We start from the raw sequence: 14,972 nt of genomic DNA on the forward strand, positions 1-14,972 counted from the left end.
TAATATGCAAAGCCATAACTCCAGTGCAATTCCAGCAAAGCTCTTTTCCAATGCTGCTGTGGGCTGCTTGGGGAACAGCATTCAAAGTGCCAAGGGAAAGGATCGATAGAGAAGCAATGATTTCTAGGCACGGCTGCCGTTGCCTTCCCAAGGCCTTGGAAAGACCAGCCTTGGAGCTCCTTCTGCTGGCTCCTGCCTAACTCTGCACTGACAGATCCTTCAGCAGGGTGGGGCTGTGGAAATGCTCATAATGAGAAGAAGAAAACTCCAGGGTTTATAATTTGGTGTGACAGAAGTGAGAGATGCTGCGCTGTCAGTTCAGTCACTGCGGCTTTTAGCACTGGGCAACGTCACCAGAAACCTTCCGGATCTCTCAGCTGGGAGGAAAACAATTACCAGGATTTAAAACTGTCTCTTTTTTCCCTTCCAGGTCTTTTATCTGAGGTTACCACATGACTCCAGTAGCACTGGGAGCTTTGGGAGCACGCTATGAGCACACAAGCAGTCCACATGGACATGTGCAGACAGACCCAGCCAGGACACAGCGGGACACACGGTAACACTGCACCTTTCCAGGGTCACTACACAACACACAGAGAACACGCTCAGAGTTCCCTATATATAACCACGGGAACTCGCCTTACAACCCGTTTACTCCACCCTCAACCTTTAAGACTTTCGCTTATACTTGATCAGGAGCTATTTATTTCATAGGCTTTTCTTCCACCGAGCTGTCTAGCTACCAGTGCTGTCATTAGCCAGAGCTGAGTGGGAGACAGTTGGATCTCAACACCTGCTTTCTCTGGAGGTGCTGGTAGGAAGGGAAGCAGCACTGTGCTCTGAGCCTCCATCTGCCTCTGAGCCCAGCAGCACCTAAGACAACTCGCATCCTTCAGGAGCCATGCTCAGAAATCCCATAAATCCCATTTCCTCCTGAATATCCCAACCCATACACAATATGGGGTAGCCGGGACCATTCCTCAAGGACACTTAATTGTTGTACTCCTGCAATAGCAACAAGTTTCGGTAACAGAAATCAGCAGTAATGACTGAGCGGGTACAGCCCTTTGCCCTTCTTCAGCACATTTCAACAGAGGATCTCAAAGCACCTCACCGCTGGTGACTGGGTTGCTGCTCTGTTTCCAGGTAGCAAACTGTACTGGGCCTGATCTTAGTTCTGCTCCCTGACTGCAGGCCTTGTTTGTGCAGCACGAGGTGGGGTGGCAGCGGGTGGACAGGAGACAGCTTGAGAAATGCAGCACAGGAAAGCAACTAATCTTGTGTCCTGGCTTCTCCACAGCCAGGCACAGGAGCCACAAACACTGAGGTAACTTGACCTTCCTGAGCCTATTTGTCAAGTCTGTTCCTGCAGCCTGATGTCATTAGCCCAGACATTGAGATAATGATCCCTCATGTGATAAGCAATAGCTAAGCAAGGCAAGATGAATAAATGATACCAGGGCTTTATCAATCACAGCCAGGTGAGAACTAATGTATCCCATCTCCTCCAGCACCATGCACTGACAGCAAAGATCATGCTGTGCTGGTTCCACTGACAGAAGAGATCAGTTCATCCCTGGCTGCCCTGGGATGCGGCCCCTCACCTCAAACACCTCCCCAGGATAAAAGCGCAGGAGGACCTGGGCTGACAAACTTGGCTCTTCCAACGAGGGCCAGTGGAAAACCCAAGAGCCCCATTTCACATCCTGCCAACAAACTCTCTCAGTGCCCCCTGTCCAGTCACCGGTACCGTCCTTGGGGTCTCCCAGACAAGAACTTATTCACGATTTGCCCTAGCATGTAGTGTATCTGACTGGATCCCAGATGATATTACAGGCTCCACTTGGGCTACTAATGCCTTGAGTGAGAAGCCATCTACCTATGAGATACCATCAGTGAGACTAGTGCCTGTGGGCCCAAAGCTTTCAGCTGCACTGCTCTGTGTCAAAGGGAAGTGACCCAGATTATCTGAACATGCAACTGCCCCCCTGTTTTAAAGTCCCTGTGTTGCTCAGTCTCTTTTGATCTCCATGAGGCTATGCCTACATATGGGAATGGGATGGGGAAACTGTCAGAGCCATGTCATCTAGTTAGCAAGGAAGATGCAATAAATAGGCTTCAGCACTCAGGAGAACCATGGGAGGCACCAACACACTCCATTTACCTGCTGAGACCTGCCCTGGCCAGCTGGCTGGAGCCAGCACAAGTACACTAACACTCATCTCTTTGGCCTCTGCAGCCTTGCTGGGGCAGAGCTTGCAGTGCAGAGCGTGAGAAGTCAGAGAAAAGCTGCTGGGTGTTTGGGTCAGGGCTTTATGACAGCTCACTGTGAGCTCAAGTGATCAGAAAGGAAGAAATCAGCAGGAAAATGCAGTGATTCAGAGGGTGGTTTACTGCAGGCCAAAGCATTTGTGCTGGCTGATGAGTTAACCCCTGCTGGGTTTGCATAGCCGAGTGTTCACAGGCAGATTTAAGGACAGCAAACTTCTAAGCTGAGGGCTGGGGGTGATGGTGACTGAACGCGTGAGTCCCAGACCACGAGGCTAAAGACTCGTCTGGGCCGAGGGCATCTGCTTTGGTGAAGCTGTGGCACAGTGCACAGGAGAACAGAGAAGGCAAGAAGGAGCTGGCTCAGGGTAAGGGGCTGGAGAGCTCTCCCACCTACCACTAGGGTCACTTCTTTACATTTTCCAAGAGGAAATGTTAGTGAGACACTGTGCTTTCAGAACAGCGTCTGCTTCTTGGCACTGGAGCCTCCACCCCCTGACACTCCTGGCTGTCACTTACAGGGGCTCTGGGGTTATTGCTGTTTCTGCAAGTCAAGACAAATACATTCCTCTGCTTCTTTACTATCTCTAGAAGACACCACACTGAGTTCCGTTCCGTTACCACACCGACACTGAGAGGAGCTAAAGGGCAGTAACCGAGAGGCAACATCCAGAACAATCAATGCAAAAAGAAAACACCCGCAACCACCAGCCCCTGTCTCTATCTGCTGGTGAGGTGCAGAGCCAGCACTACCCCTTTACTTTAACGGACTTAGAGACAAAAATTGGTTTAATGCTGTCTTAAGGCACCTGCTCTAATATCATTACATTTTGCCCAATCCAATAAGGAGTGCAAATCCTTCCGTAGTGCTGAAACTTCACCTTGTGCATCATTATATTGCTCTGGAGGAGAGCCTGGTGCTGCACAGACCTGAGCATGAGGAAAGGCTGCCTGTGCCCCACAGAGGACCCTCTAGACCTGGTCTAGTGGAAGGTGTCCCTGCCCAGTGCAGAGGTTTGGAACGGGATGAGCTTTAAGGTCCCTTCCAGCCCAAACCAGTCTGGGATTCTGTGATTTGGGATCAAAACTTCTCAACACGCTGAGAGCTACGTTCCCTCTTAACCACCTGGATAGTGCCCATGATTTACAGAGCAGAGTTCTAAAGTTTCTTCTCTGCTATCAGCTGATCTCCCCCTCTCCCTCACCTGCTGCAGCTCTGTTAGTTCACTCGCTTCCTTTCCAAGCACACACCAGGCAGCTCCTGAGCGATCCTTCTGGGAGCTGTGGTACACCAGCACATGGAATCAGCAGCAGTTTATACTATTTGAAAACTGTTTTTCTGCTTCACCTCCAACAAAGTTGATTGCATTTTCCGTTTCACCTCCTTCACAGCTTTTCTCTCCTCCTTAAGTACCCTGTGACAAGGAAATTACCATGGCTTCTCGTATAAGAGGTGGAAGGAACAACTAAGATAATGTAAAAACGAGGCTGTAACAGGGATCCCTGGACACGGAGCAGGGCTCTCACCACGTCAGGTTGAGCTGTTGAGCTGTCAAGCCCTACTGTAGCCAGAGACCCTCCTGCAAAGTCCATGAATCTAAATTAATAAATAGCTCCACTGAACACAGAGGAAGTATCCCTACTCCTAAAGGGCTTCACTGCTCTCCAGGTATAACTGATGCTCCAAAAGCAACTTAAAGCCCCTTCCAACAGCACTGTCCTGCTGCTGGAGGCTGTGTGGCGAGGGCAAAGGCAGCGACTCCTGGCACAGGCTCAGCCACCAGCCTGCTCCCACCCCATGGCTGCACCTCAGCCTCAGCAGCAACCCCAAGGGCCTGCCAAGATCCTTGGCAAAAAGCTGCTGGCAGTGTAAGTAGCATGGATGGTGAGATTCAAACCCTCAGTCTCTAAAAGCCAACTCTGAGGAATTTCCTCCTACCTCCCTCTTCTGAGCAACGCCACCAGCTCCCTTGCTCCGCAGCCTTGTGCCTCAATCTGGGTCTGGGTTCAAGACAAACCACAGAGTAAGAAAACTAAGTTTTCAGCAATACAGTCAGTGCCTGTACTTTAATTAATGTGAGACCAGGCCATGATCACCACAGTGCAGGACAACAGAGATACTAATTTAATGACCTTATTTGTTGGTTTTCAGATTTCACATTGTACATAAACCCACCTGGTTTCCCTTCCCTCGGTGCTTGGGCTCTGACTGAACTTGTCTGACTTGAGGTTTTAATCTCATGAAAAGAACTGCCAGTGTTACAGCATAAGCTCGTTCTTCATAAAGGAAATGCTGACTGATGTTATAGGAGCTAATTAATTTTATAGCCAGAGAAGTCTATAACAGCCCCTCCTTTTCATCTCAGAGAGAAAGAGAGAGAAAGAGAAAGAGAGAAAACAAGAGAGTAATTGCTGTGCAAGACGTAAGTACAGTTGGGCATATTGTGCTTGTTAGGATGCAAGTCCAGTGATTGAAGTGGAAGTACTGGTAGGCATGCTCAGGCACCCCTGAACCGTGTCCCTTAATGACTGAACAGTACAATTATTAATTAATACCTTAATAGTATAATTAATTGACAGCAAATAATAATGTAATCTGGTTTCGTCACCATGCACATCACACTCTCCGTTTTCCAGCTGCCACCATCCCAATGGCTGCCGCCGTGCTCAGGGATAAGCACACAAGTGGTGAGGGGTGAACCTGCAAACCCACGTTTGTGCCCACACCTGCTCCGGCCCCAGGTCCCTGAGCACTGCCCAACACTGTCCCTGTGCCCATCTGCACGCTCTGAGCTCAGGGAATCTGGCCAGGAGTGTTTCCAGAGGACACCTCAGGACACAACACAGGAAGTCAGTAGAGAGGAGAAGACTCATGACAATGGAGAGACACAGCAAACCAAGGAGGTCACAGTTGGCCTAGCAAACCACTACTGGATCAGCAAAGCCAGTAGACAACAACAAGGCGAGGCAGAAAGCAAAGAGCTCCTTCGACTCCTGCAAAAACCAACCCACTGCCTGGACAGAGCAGGGACAACTCTGCCTGGAACTGCCTATAGCCAAGAAGTGATGAGCTGGCTCAAAACCCATTTGCAGGCCTAGGTGTGCCATGAGACTTTGGTAACGAACTGATGTGTCTACAACTTTGTGAAGCTTTGGATAACCTGAAAAATGACCCCCCTGACTTCCCCTCTGTATTTAGCATTCCAAACCCTGTAGCTGCAAGTTATTGTCAGAGATCATGAACGCTGGCTGTTTCACTGGTTGAGACTCTGTATGGTGTCCAGCATGGCGTTTATTAGTTGGCTGTAGCCTGCCTCGGTGGGAAGGTGAATCTGACATTAAAGAGATAAAGCCTTTACTGAGAAACTTTATTTCCTAGAGCTGATGCTATTGTGCTGTTCTTAAAAAGTTACAGGTAGCCCCAGGAAACATGAATTTCCCCTTCCAAAAGCAGGACAGGGGTAGATCCCTCACCTTCTCCAGTGTTTTAGCCATCTTTCTTTCCCTGCTAATGGGAGGCTTTAGGAATTAGCAGAACCCTTACACATCTCCACACTCACTCCCATTGCAGCCTGAGAGAAACAACTGAGAGAGATTTCTGCCCCCAGGGACAGCTTCTGGACACCAGACTGGAGACACAAGATCAAATTCATCTCTGGTGCAATCCTACTGGCTTCAGCCACGTCAGACCAGAGATGAATTTGGTCCACAGATACATTAAGAAAGGATACAAAGCACAAACGGTGTTTGATATATAAAAAGAGAGAACAGGGAGGGGGAAGTTCAGGGGGACGCTGGCTCCTAACCCAGCAGGACTCAGCCCAGCCCGCTCCACCCTCACATCACCAGGCAGGGTGCGTGTTGCCGGTTACCTTTTTGCTTACTGACTTTCTTTACTGTCATTGCCGCTTGCCGCTTTTGATTCTCAGAAATCTCAAAGCCTGGAAGAGGGAACACGGCAAACACAATTCAGAAGGTTGCTCATAAAGCCCCTGTCCTTTGGGGAGGGGAGGAAAGGATCTGCACTCTTTGGCAAACACACAATGCCCAGGGAGGCCAAGCAGCTGTGTGCACGGGGAGCTGTTTGTCTGAACAGCTAATCTTCCTTGCAGGGACAGGCCTCTTTCTAACCTCACTTGTGCAGGGGCTGTGTGAAAAGTAAGATGAGACCCATTATTATTTATGAAGTATCATAAATAGGCCAAGCGCTTTACAGCTGAGCAGCACAAACGGATCCTGAACTGACTCTGGTTACAGTCAACTCATGGGCTGATGCTGAGGGAAGGGCATGGCTGGTACACCACCGACGTCGCCACCCTCCTACTCTGTGTGAGATGTGCTTAACAAAAGCAGAAGTGATACAGCCAGGAGACTCTACAGTCAGATGGCCAAGGACTTCCTCCTCCCAAACTGCCCACAGTGGTCCAGGCTTGAAGCTATGGGTATTATTGAGGGTCAAAACTAACTGGAAAGAGACCTATTGATGACTGTGAGAGCAACCAAGGACATCTGAACAAGGTTGGACTGTAGTTCTAGTACCAAAAATTGGGCTTCTCCAACAGCTGGGGCTAAACTAAGCAATACCAACAATCTCCTTTCAGATTCATTTTATATTCCTCACCTATCTTTTCATCTTCTTTTACCATCTTCCTTTCTTCTCTGAAAGCTCTAATCCATCGTAACTTATCCTCCAGTTTCTTGGTGAAGAATAAGTGCATTTCCTCAGTCTCCTTGTTATGAAGCTTGAAGGCATTCTTCATGCTGACATTGAAGTCATCATCTCTCCCATCTTCTGTATCCACCACTTCATATTTATCCAAATCTATGCGACCTTTGTAATACAGAATATCTCTTCTTATCAGATCCTACAGAGAGAAAAGGAGAGATGGTTGATCATAAGATACTTACAGAGCTTGAACTCAGCGGGGAATCCATGGCAAATCCTGGTCAGATTCTTCAAGCCTCATCTGCTGTGATGACATTTCTTGCTGGCTAAACAAACAGGGTAGATCAGGGGCACAGAGGAACAAAATACAAATCCTCATGCTTCAAATTTTGCTCACAGGCATAGAGCCATAGAATCATAGAGTAATTAGGGTTGAAAAGGACCTTAAGATTGTCCAGTTCCAACCCCCTGCCATGGGCAGGGACACCTCACACTAACCCATGGCACCCAAGGCTCTGTCCAACCTGGCCTTGAACACTGCCAGGGATGGAGCATTCACAGCTTCCCTGGGCAACCCATTCCAGTGCCTCACCACCCTCACAGTAAAGAACTTCCCCCTTATATCCAATCTAAACTGCCCCTGTTTAAGGTTGAACCCGTTATCCCTTATGCTATCACTACAGTCCCTAATGAACAGTCCCTCCCCAGCATCCCTATAGCCCCCCTTCACACACGGGAAGGCTGCTATGAGGTCTCCATGCAGCCTTCTCTTCTCCAGGCTGAACAGCCCCAACTTCCTCAGCCTGTCTTCATATGGGAGGTGCTCCAGTCCCCTGATCATCCTCATGGCCTCCTCTGGACTTGTTCCAACAGTTCCATGTCCTTTTTATGCTGAGGACACCAGAACTGCACACAATGCTCCAGGTGAGGTCTCACGAGAGCAGAGCAGAGGGGCAGGATCACCTCCTTGGACCTGCTGGTCACGCTCCTTTTGATGCAGCCCAGGATGCGGTTGGTTTCTGGGCTGCGAGCACACACTGAAGCCAGCTCATGTTCATTTTCTCATCAACCAACACCCCCAAGTACTTCTCCACATGCCTTTGAGCAGGTAATGTCCTTCCATCATGTTCCACAATGGGAAGTCTTATTTCATAGGATGAGCCACCAGGAAGTACAGGGCCTGATGGGGTTCCTGTGCTGCAAACCAGGTTGAGGAGAAGCAGAGATCCCGAGGAACCAGCTGGGGCTTGTTTTGGCAGAGTGAGCAGTGACCATCTCTGTTTTCCAACCAGTTTCTCACAGTGTCAGGTCCCTTCCCCTTGGAATCATTCCCCATTCAAACACAACTTGCTGGCAAGCAAATCACCCTGATTCTCAGCTGAAAGAGCCCCTAACCTCTCTCTGTCCCGTTACTCCTGGATTTAACCTCTTGATCCAGCTTACATTTTTTCTTTTCCCCCTCTTGATGTTCACAACCTTTACAACCAAACCCCCTCAACCCCATCTCCTCTCCCATTTGACTATTGCTACCATACTGGTGTAGGAGGAGCCCTGGCCCCTGTAAAGATCCCTGTGTCTTTATAGGAACAGTTAACAGAAAACAATCATCACAAACTTAACACTAACAGCACAGGATGGCCACAGAAGGTGATCCAAGTTACAAGGCGTATACAGATTTAAAAAGCCAAGTTTAGCAACACACCATCAGGATTTCCTTGCCCTGCCCACTCTCAAAAGCAGATATTCAGGGTTATTACATTAGTTTAACTTAAATACCTTTTTATTTTTGAGGGTGCCCTGAAGGTAAATGCTAGGTCAAAGATTTAATTTAAAGGGAAACATAAAATCAATGTATAGTCTTTATTTACTCAAGTAAGACGCAGCAGTGAGGTTTTCTAAAGCCAAGCTGCAGGTATCGGTTTAAACAAATCATTAAGCTTGCAAAATAAATGGTACATCATCATTTTTCAGCCAAGTTGCTCATGGATCTGCCAGAGAATATGAACCACCGTAAGACGGGCTCTGGGCAGGAACCTGGAGCCTCTAAAATTGTTCTGCCCACTGCTGCTCACCCCCAGACCACCCCCCAACCAGGCTGTGGGGTGAGCAGCACATGTCTGCACATGGGGACACCCACTGCCCCCTGGCCTCTAGACAGTTCAGTCCATGTCACAGACTCATAACTGTACCTGGGCCATGTCCTTAGTGGCCTCAGCATCTCCTACTCCCACTATTCTCTTCTTCCCTACTGCGCAATGAATGGATATTATTTCCCAACTGACTACATTCTGACACCCATAGTATGGGAAGCATAATAACTATTTGATCCGTGAGTACTTTATCACTTACATTCCAACAGTTCTTGAAAAGTAACATTATTACATTTATATACTTACACATTACAAGGCCAGGTTGGATGGGACTTGGGGCAACCTGGCCTAGTGGAAGGTGTCCCTGCCTGTGGCAGGGGTTGGAACTGGATGAGCTTTAAGGTTCCTTCCAACACAACCCATTCCATGATTCTATGATTCTACTTAGTTCCTCAGCAAAGCATCTTCAAATGCACTTGGCTTTCAGTAACATGTAGGAATTTATCTGGGCTGCATGAGAGGTACACAGCAAACAAGGCCTGCTGTTCTCCTGGTTTTCCCAGGGATAATGTACAAGACAATGAGGAAGAAGTTACTAGAATTCACCCTCTTTTATATACTGGCTCTGTTAGTACAGCATTATATCTTACCCTGCCCATAGCTGAGCCAAGCTGATGAGTGGCTGGTTTACACTGGCCAGTTCTAGCTGTCACACAACATTAATTGTTGTAGTTAAAGCAGATAAGAGCAAGAAAATATAAAAAGACAAAAAAAGACTTTCCAAACCTGCTCAGTGGGGAAAGGCCACAGAAATGGAGTTGTTTAATCTAGAAAGGCCATAAATAAAAGGAATGTACTATTGATATTCCAATATGTGAAAGCTGCTTCTCTTCTGCAGAGGCTGGTGATCAATTATTCCCCATTTTGATTGTGGCTTGGCTTAATTTACTACAAGGGAGAAGAGAATGAGATACTTGGAAAAAGATGTTTCAAACTGTAAGAGCCCTTCCACAACAGGCAAAACAGGGCAGCCCTGGGCTGGCATTCCAAGCAGACTGTCAAACATGAGGTTAGACAAACATCCATCGGAGATGATCCGAGTGTACTTAACCCTGCAAAGGGAATGGCTGATCTCCCCGGGGCCTTCCCAGTGCTGTGTCTTGGCGATGCCTCTGGCAAAGGTAATAGATGGAGCAGACCACAGGGTGAGAGCAGGTGGGGTTGGATGGACCTGGGGATGCAGCCGCGAGGGGCAGAGCAGGACACGAGGAGCAGCAACACGGACCTGCAGCCTCTGCAGGCGGCATCCACAGGAAGGAAATGGATGCATCTGCGTCATCTGCACTGATCTGTCTAAACAGGATCTTCTTTTATGCTACAGCTTCTGTGAGTTCCTTTTCTTTCCCTAGCTGAGGTTAATTAAGCTCTTGTGAACAATGCTCTGCAGTCTGCTCACGTAATAGGTACGAAGGGTTCATAAGGAAAAGATGAAGCCAAATTTGATGGGAGCACAGAACAAAGTTTGACACATTATATAAACCTACCACACTCTGCTCCCTGCATGCGCTGGGGGCTTACAGCTGAAGCACTCGTGCTGAGGCAGTACCTGTGCTCAGGGGATGGGCCTGCCTGTATGACCTGCTTGGGGTATTTACTGCTCTCACTCCAGTTTAACTACCCCCGTTTCATTGTCGCTTCTCTGAAGGGCAGGGCAGGGGGGAGACCTTTTCTAGCTGTTCTTAGAAGAAAGAAATCTCGTTTGTGCCCATTGTAAGGAAACCAAGGCTGAACTTCCATTGGGAAACCTGTAGCTGGGTGTGCCGTCCACAATAAATTATGCACCTACCCCCAAATTATTGCAGTGGGTATTGATATCTGTAGGAAGGATTACTGTGTAACTCAGGCTGTTCAATTAAATTGACTTGGACTTGTCTTCGGCACTGCTTTCTCCTCCTGCTCTCTAGCTTTAATCAATCCCTTCTTTCTGCCGCAAGCACCTCTTTGCAGGCTGTGGTTGTGTGAGCCCCTGTAAGTCAAACCCGCCTGTGATGCTGTAGAGGTAATGAGATACTAACCACAAGGACAGCAATGTGCCTGTGCAGGCAACTGCTAGTGCAAAATGGCAGTAGAATTGAAAGCTATTTAATGGCTTACACAGCACATGAGGAGGGAATTTCACCTCCATGAGGGGCACAGGTAAATTCTTGAGAGGACGAGGTCCCAGGTAGTTTGTTCCTGTTAGCTTTGTGTGCAGCCATCGTCACCCATTTCAGAAACTCCTCCTATTTATTCCTGGGGGTGATGTGTGAGGATGGATGGGGAGGCCTTACCCAAGGGCTCTGGTTTTAGGCTGGCACATTTTTGCAAGGGCTGTGGTTTACTCTATCCTGGGTCACACACTGCTTCTCATGCATAAAACAAACCATCTGTAAAACACAAGTGGAGAAAGCAGTTTCCAGCCATGAGTCACCAGATCGCTCTTATGAGCTGACAATGCATGAGATGCCAACCACAGAATGATCTGCATATGTAGATTATTGGTCCTGGTTATCAAAATCCTGCACATTCCCATGGCAGAGCGGTTTCAAAGTGACTTGCGGGGGGAATTCCACACTCAAGTCCCTGGGTCCTGGCCTCTGGAGCGCAGCTCCTGAGGTTGGCTGGGACTGGCTGCAGGTCTCTGGGTGAAATGGAATTTCCCCCTCAGTCCCTCCCCATCTCTGTAATGGGATAATGATGCTGGTTAATTTTACAGTGGAGCTCGGAGCTGCAAATAAGTCCTCAGCGAAAGACCCACTGGAAGCCTTTAATGCATGAGAGCATCAGATTCAGAGCCTGCATTTCTGATATCAGAAATAAACCTAAGCCCTGCTGTGGCTGGATGGCGCTAACTGGGCTTTGCTATCACTGCTGGATACAGCAGTTTGGGATGAGTCTGCCTTTAGGAGCAGGGAAGTGGGATGAGGGATGGATCCTATTAGATCGGGGCATGTAGCAACACCTCCCCGACACCACCTCAGCCACTTGCTTCCTACCACAAACTTCCTAGGATAGGTCACATTGGTACAAGATCCCCAGGGCTGCCATGGGGTGAGGGGACCTGAAACCTCTGATAGCTGTTCAGGTAACTCCTCCTTGCCCAAGCACAGCTGTGCTGGGGAGCTGGGCACATTCCTGATGGATTATTCAGCAGTGTCTGTCTCCCGAGCCAGGCAGAGATGTTTGATTCATTCCTGCCAGCTCCATGAAGCTGCAGTGTGGGATTGGAGGGGGAGGGCTGGAGCTGAAAGCATTGCTGAGGAAATGCTATTTTTCCTCAATGTATTTAGTAGGACATCAGTGGCATTTTGGTGCCTTGTTCCACCTCAAGCCCAGTCCCATTGGTGAGGTCAAGTGAGTTCCCAAAAAGCTAATCATAGGAGATGGGAACGTCCTGCAGCTACTCAGCTCTCCTGGTCGTACCAGTTTGCTCCCAGGGGCTTAACCTTGTGCTGCTGAAAGGCCACAGCAGGAAGGGGTTAGAAATTCAGCTCTGGAGGTTGGGCTTGGGAGCCAAACTGACAGCCACTGCAATCCCAGGAGCGATAAATCAGGCACGGAGTGTATTGTACAGCATCTTGCCTCTTGTGTGGCTCTGTGGGTAGGCTGAACCTGTTCCCTACCCAGAAAACACAGGCTGAGCAGGACTCTAAATCCAACCCTTTCTGGATTTCACCACCGAGGGTCACTGAGCAAAGCACACAGGGCTGTTTTGCCTATGAAAAGGAATGTTTTCTTTCCTTGAATATGCCATATCTGAAAGCTAAAGTGCTTTTTCTAATACATATCCTGTCATTTGCTGGAATTCCTCTTTTGTGTTCTGCTATCTGCTAGCCAAGGAGACTAATGGGAAGATCAAACTTCCTTGCTGTGCTCTATGGTCTGGACCCACACAAACCTTGTTTGCAGCCACCCTCATCAATGGGCATGAACCGGGCTGTGGGAACACTGTTCTCTACAAACTCGCTTTCATACTTTGCCCATTCCCACCCTGCTGCAGGCTGGAGCCAGGCCTGACCCAAACCAGGGCAGGCTGTGGAGATCTGTGCTACTGGGAGGGAAAGGGAAGGGGTGGGATGTGCTGCACAAGCCAACCAGTGTTCCTTGTGGGTCAAAAAACCACTTCAAGTGACAGCAATTGTCTCCGTGCTGCTCAGTGTTTGCAAACAAGACTCTCAGCTGGTCCCGAGAGACCTATTTAGCCTGTACTAAAAGCAGGGCCATTGTTTTGGTGCAAAGATCCCCCCATATTTTGAACAGCAGCAATATGGGAAGTAGACTAAAAGGGCTCAGAAATGTCTCTTTTATCTTCCCATTTGGAAACCTGAACTGCAGTGGGGTTTGACAGGATTATTTTATTTACTCTCTCTCCTATAGCAGTGCTATTTCTGGCTGACTGTCTGGCGATTGCTATTAAACTGCTCTCATTTTGCTTCTCATCCAACCTGCTTTGCTCTGAGAGCTCAAGGGAAGACAGCAATAGCAATAAACCACAAGCTGGAGTTTGCATTGCCTTTTGATTACAAGAGACACATAAAACTGAAAATGAAAACTAAATGTGTTTCATACAGTCACTGATCTTTCTGTGCTGTCAGCAAACACTAAACACAGAGCCCCATCAAGGGCTGTAGCACTACTCGCGAAAGAAAAGCATCATTTGGTGCAGAAACTCCGTTAACTCCTCATACTTCATACCGTCATTTCCAGCCTCAATGCCACAGTGCTCTTGAGCCCATTGGAAAATCCAAACTATTATCCAAGAAGAGAAAAAGGAAGATCTTCATCTATTCCATGATGTGCACCTCGAGCATCCCCCGGCATAACAAGCCACGATCAGAATTAATGCTGTGTGTCACAGGCCTGGAAGTGAAGTACTGTGATTTGCTAATTTAAAGCATGCCTGTGTCAAACTCTCTCAACTTGAGGGTGATAAGAAAAGTAGACCCTGTGCCTTTAAGGCAACAGCTTTTAATACTACCATCATCAAGGTTTGACTTCATTTCTTGTAATTATGGTTAGCATACTGGAATATGTATTATTCTTTCCTGATTATAGACATATGGTTAAGTCAAGCTGAGGCCAGTGTTGCTTCCTACAGAGTTTATTCCCTTCCTTTCCAAAAGGCATTTTTGCATTAGGGTAACCAAGTGACAGCCTTATTTGAAGAGAGCACCACTCTGCCCTCAGGCACACTGCAACGTCCCAGCTCTGGTTCAGGAAACACAGGCAGAAAATTCATTAGCAGAGCCTGATATTAATCCAATAGCTAAAAGTTCCCCAGCTTTGCAAAGACCTAAATCATGAGCTCTCCTGGTGGCTCTTTATCAGGGACTGCAGACATCCAAACCAGCTCAGTGCTCCCCTTCTGAGCCAGAGTCTGGGAATGCTCTGCAGCACCTACCTGCACCCTCTGCTATTTCAGCATTCACTTTATTAAAGACTGAAATGGTCGACATGACCATTTCATGTTATTAAACTTCTCACTTGGTGGTGACACTGAGAGGGAACCAGTGCTGTCTCCGATGGCAAAGTCTAACCAAAGAGATCTGTAAAGCTCAGAAATCATTTTGATATATGAAATTCTCCCCCTAGAAGCTGGCTGCCACTGAGGAGAGCTGCCTGCTGTAATGTCAGCTTCCCCACCTGCTGCCACTGCTCTTCATGCAGCCCTCGTAAACCTCAGTGCAAGTTTCCTGCTTGAAAGAGAGACATAAATATACCTTTTCTGGCAGCAGTAACATCTGTCAGCACATTTGAATGCGGCCCTTTATAATAACTCATTTTCACAAACTAGGTCTGAAGTCCTGTCAGTTCTCCCAGACATGGTGGCCATGGAAATGCATTCAGAATTCTCAGTCTGAGGCAGCAGAACTTCCACTAGCAACCAGGGATGGCTGGATCCGAGTGCT

General features: G+C 48.1%; 2 protein-coding genes across 19 annotated transcripts in view; one reads left to right on the top strand and one right to left on the bottom strand.

The window, feature by feature from the left end:
* The window catches only part of LOC136019249 (splicing factor 1-like), a 64,452-nt gene extending 58,813 nt beyond the window's left edge, over positions 1 to 5,639 (top strand). For all 12 annotated transcript variants that reach the window (XR_010614789.1, XM_065689223.1, XM_065689222.1 and 9 more), the window contains 2 exons: positions 431 to 556; positions 4,906 to 5,639. Coding sequence is in view for 1 of the 12 variants with exons in the window: in XM_065689232.1 (XP_065545304.1) it covers positions 431 to 443 (13 nt within the window). In the remaining 11 variants the exon portion in view is untranslated. The remainder of the gene's footprint in view (positions 1 to 430; positions 557 to 4,905) is intronic.
* ARHGEF9 (Cdc42 guanine nucleotide exchange factor 9) overlaps positions 1 to 14,972 on the bottom strand; it is a 189,123-nt gene that overhangs the window by 12,393 nt on the left and 161,758 nt on the right. For all 7 annotated transcript variants that reach the window (XM_065689217.1, XM_065689215.1, XM_065689216.1 and 4 more), the window contains exons 11-12: positions 6,890 to 7,133; positions 6,141 to 6,209 (exon numbers count right to left, since the gene is read on the bottom strand). In XM_065689217.1, the coding sequence (XP_065545289.1) occupies positions 6,141 to 6,209; positions 6,890 to 7,133 (313 nt within the window). The remainder of the gene's footprint in view (positions 1 to 6,140; positions 6,210 to 6,889; positions 7,134 to 14,972) is intronic.

Source organism: Lathamus discolor, chromosome 9 (assembly GCF_037157495.1).
Source record: "Lathamus discolor isolate bLatDis1 chromosome 9, bLatDis1.hap1, whole genome shotgun sequence".
NCBI classification, from domain to species: Eukaryota; Metazoa; Chordata; class Aves; order Psittaciformes; family Psittacidae; genus Lathamus; species Lathamus discolor.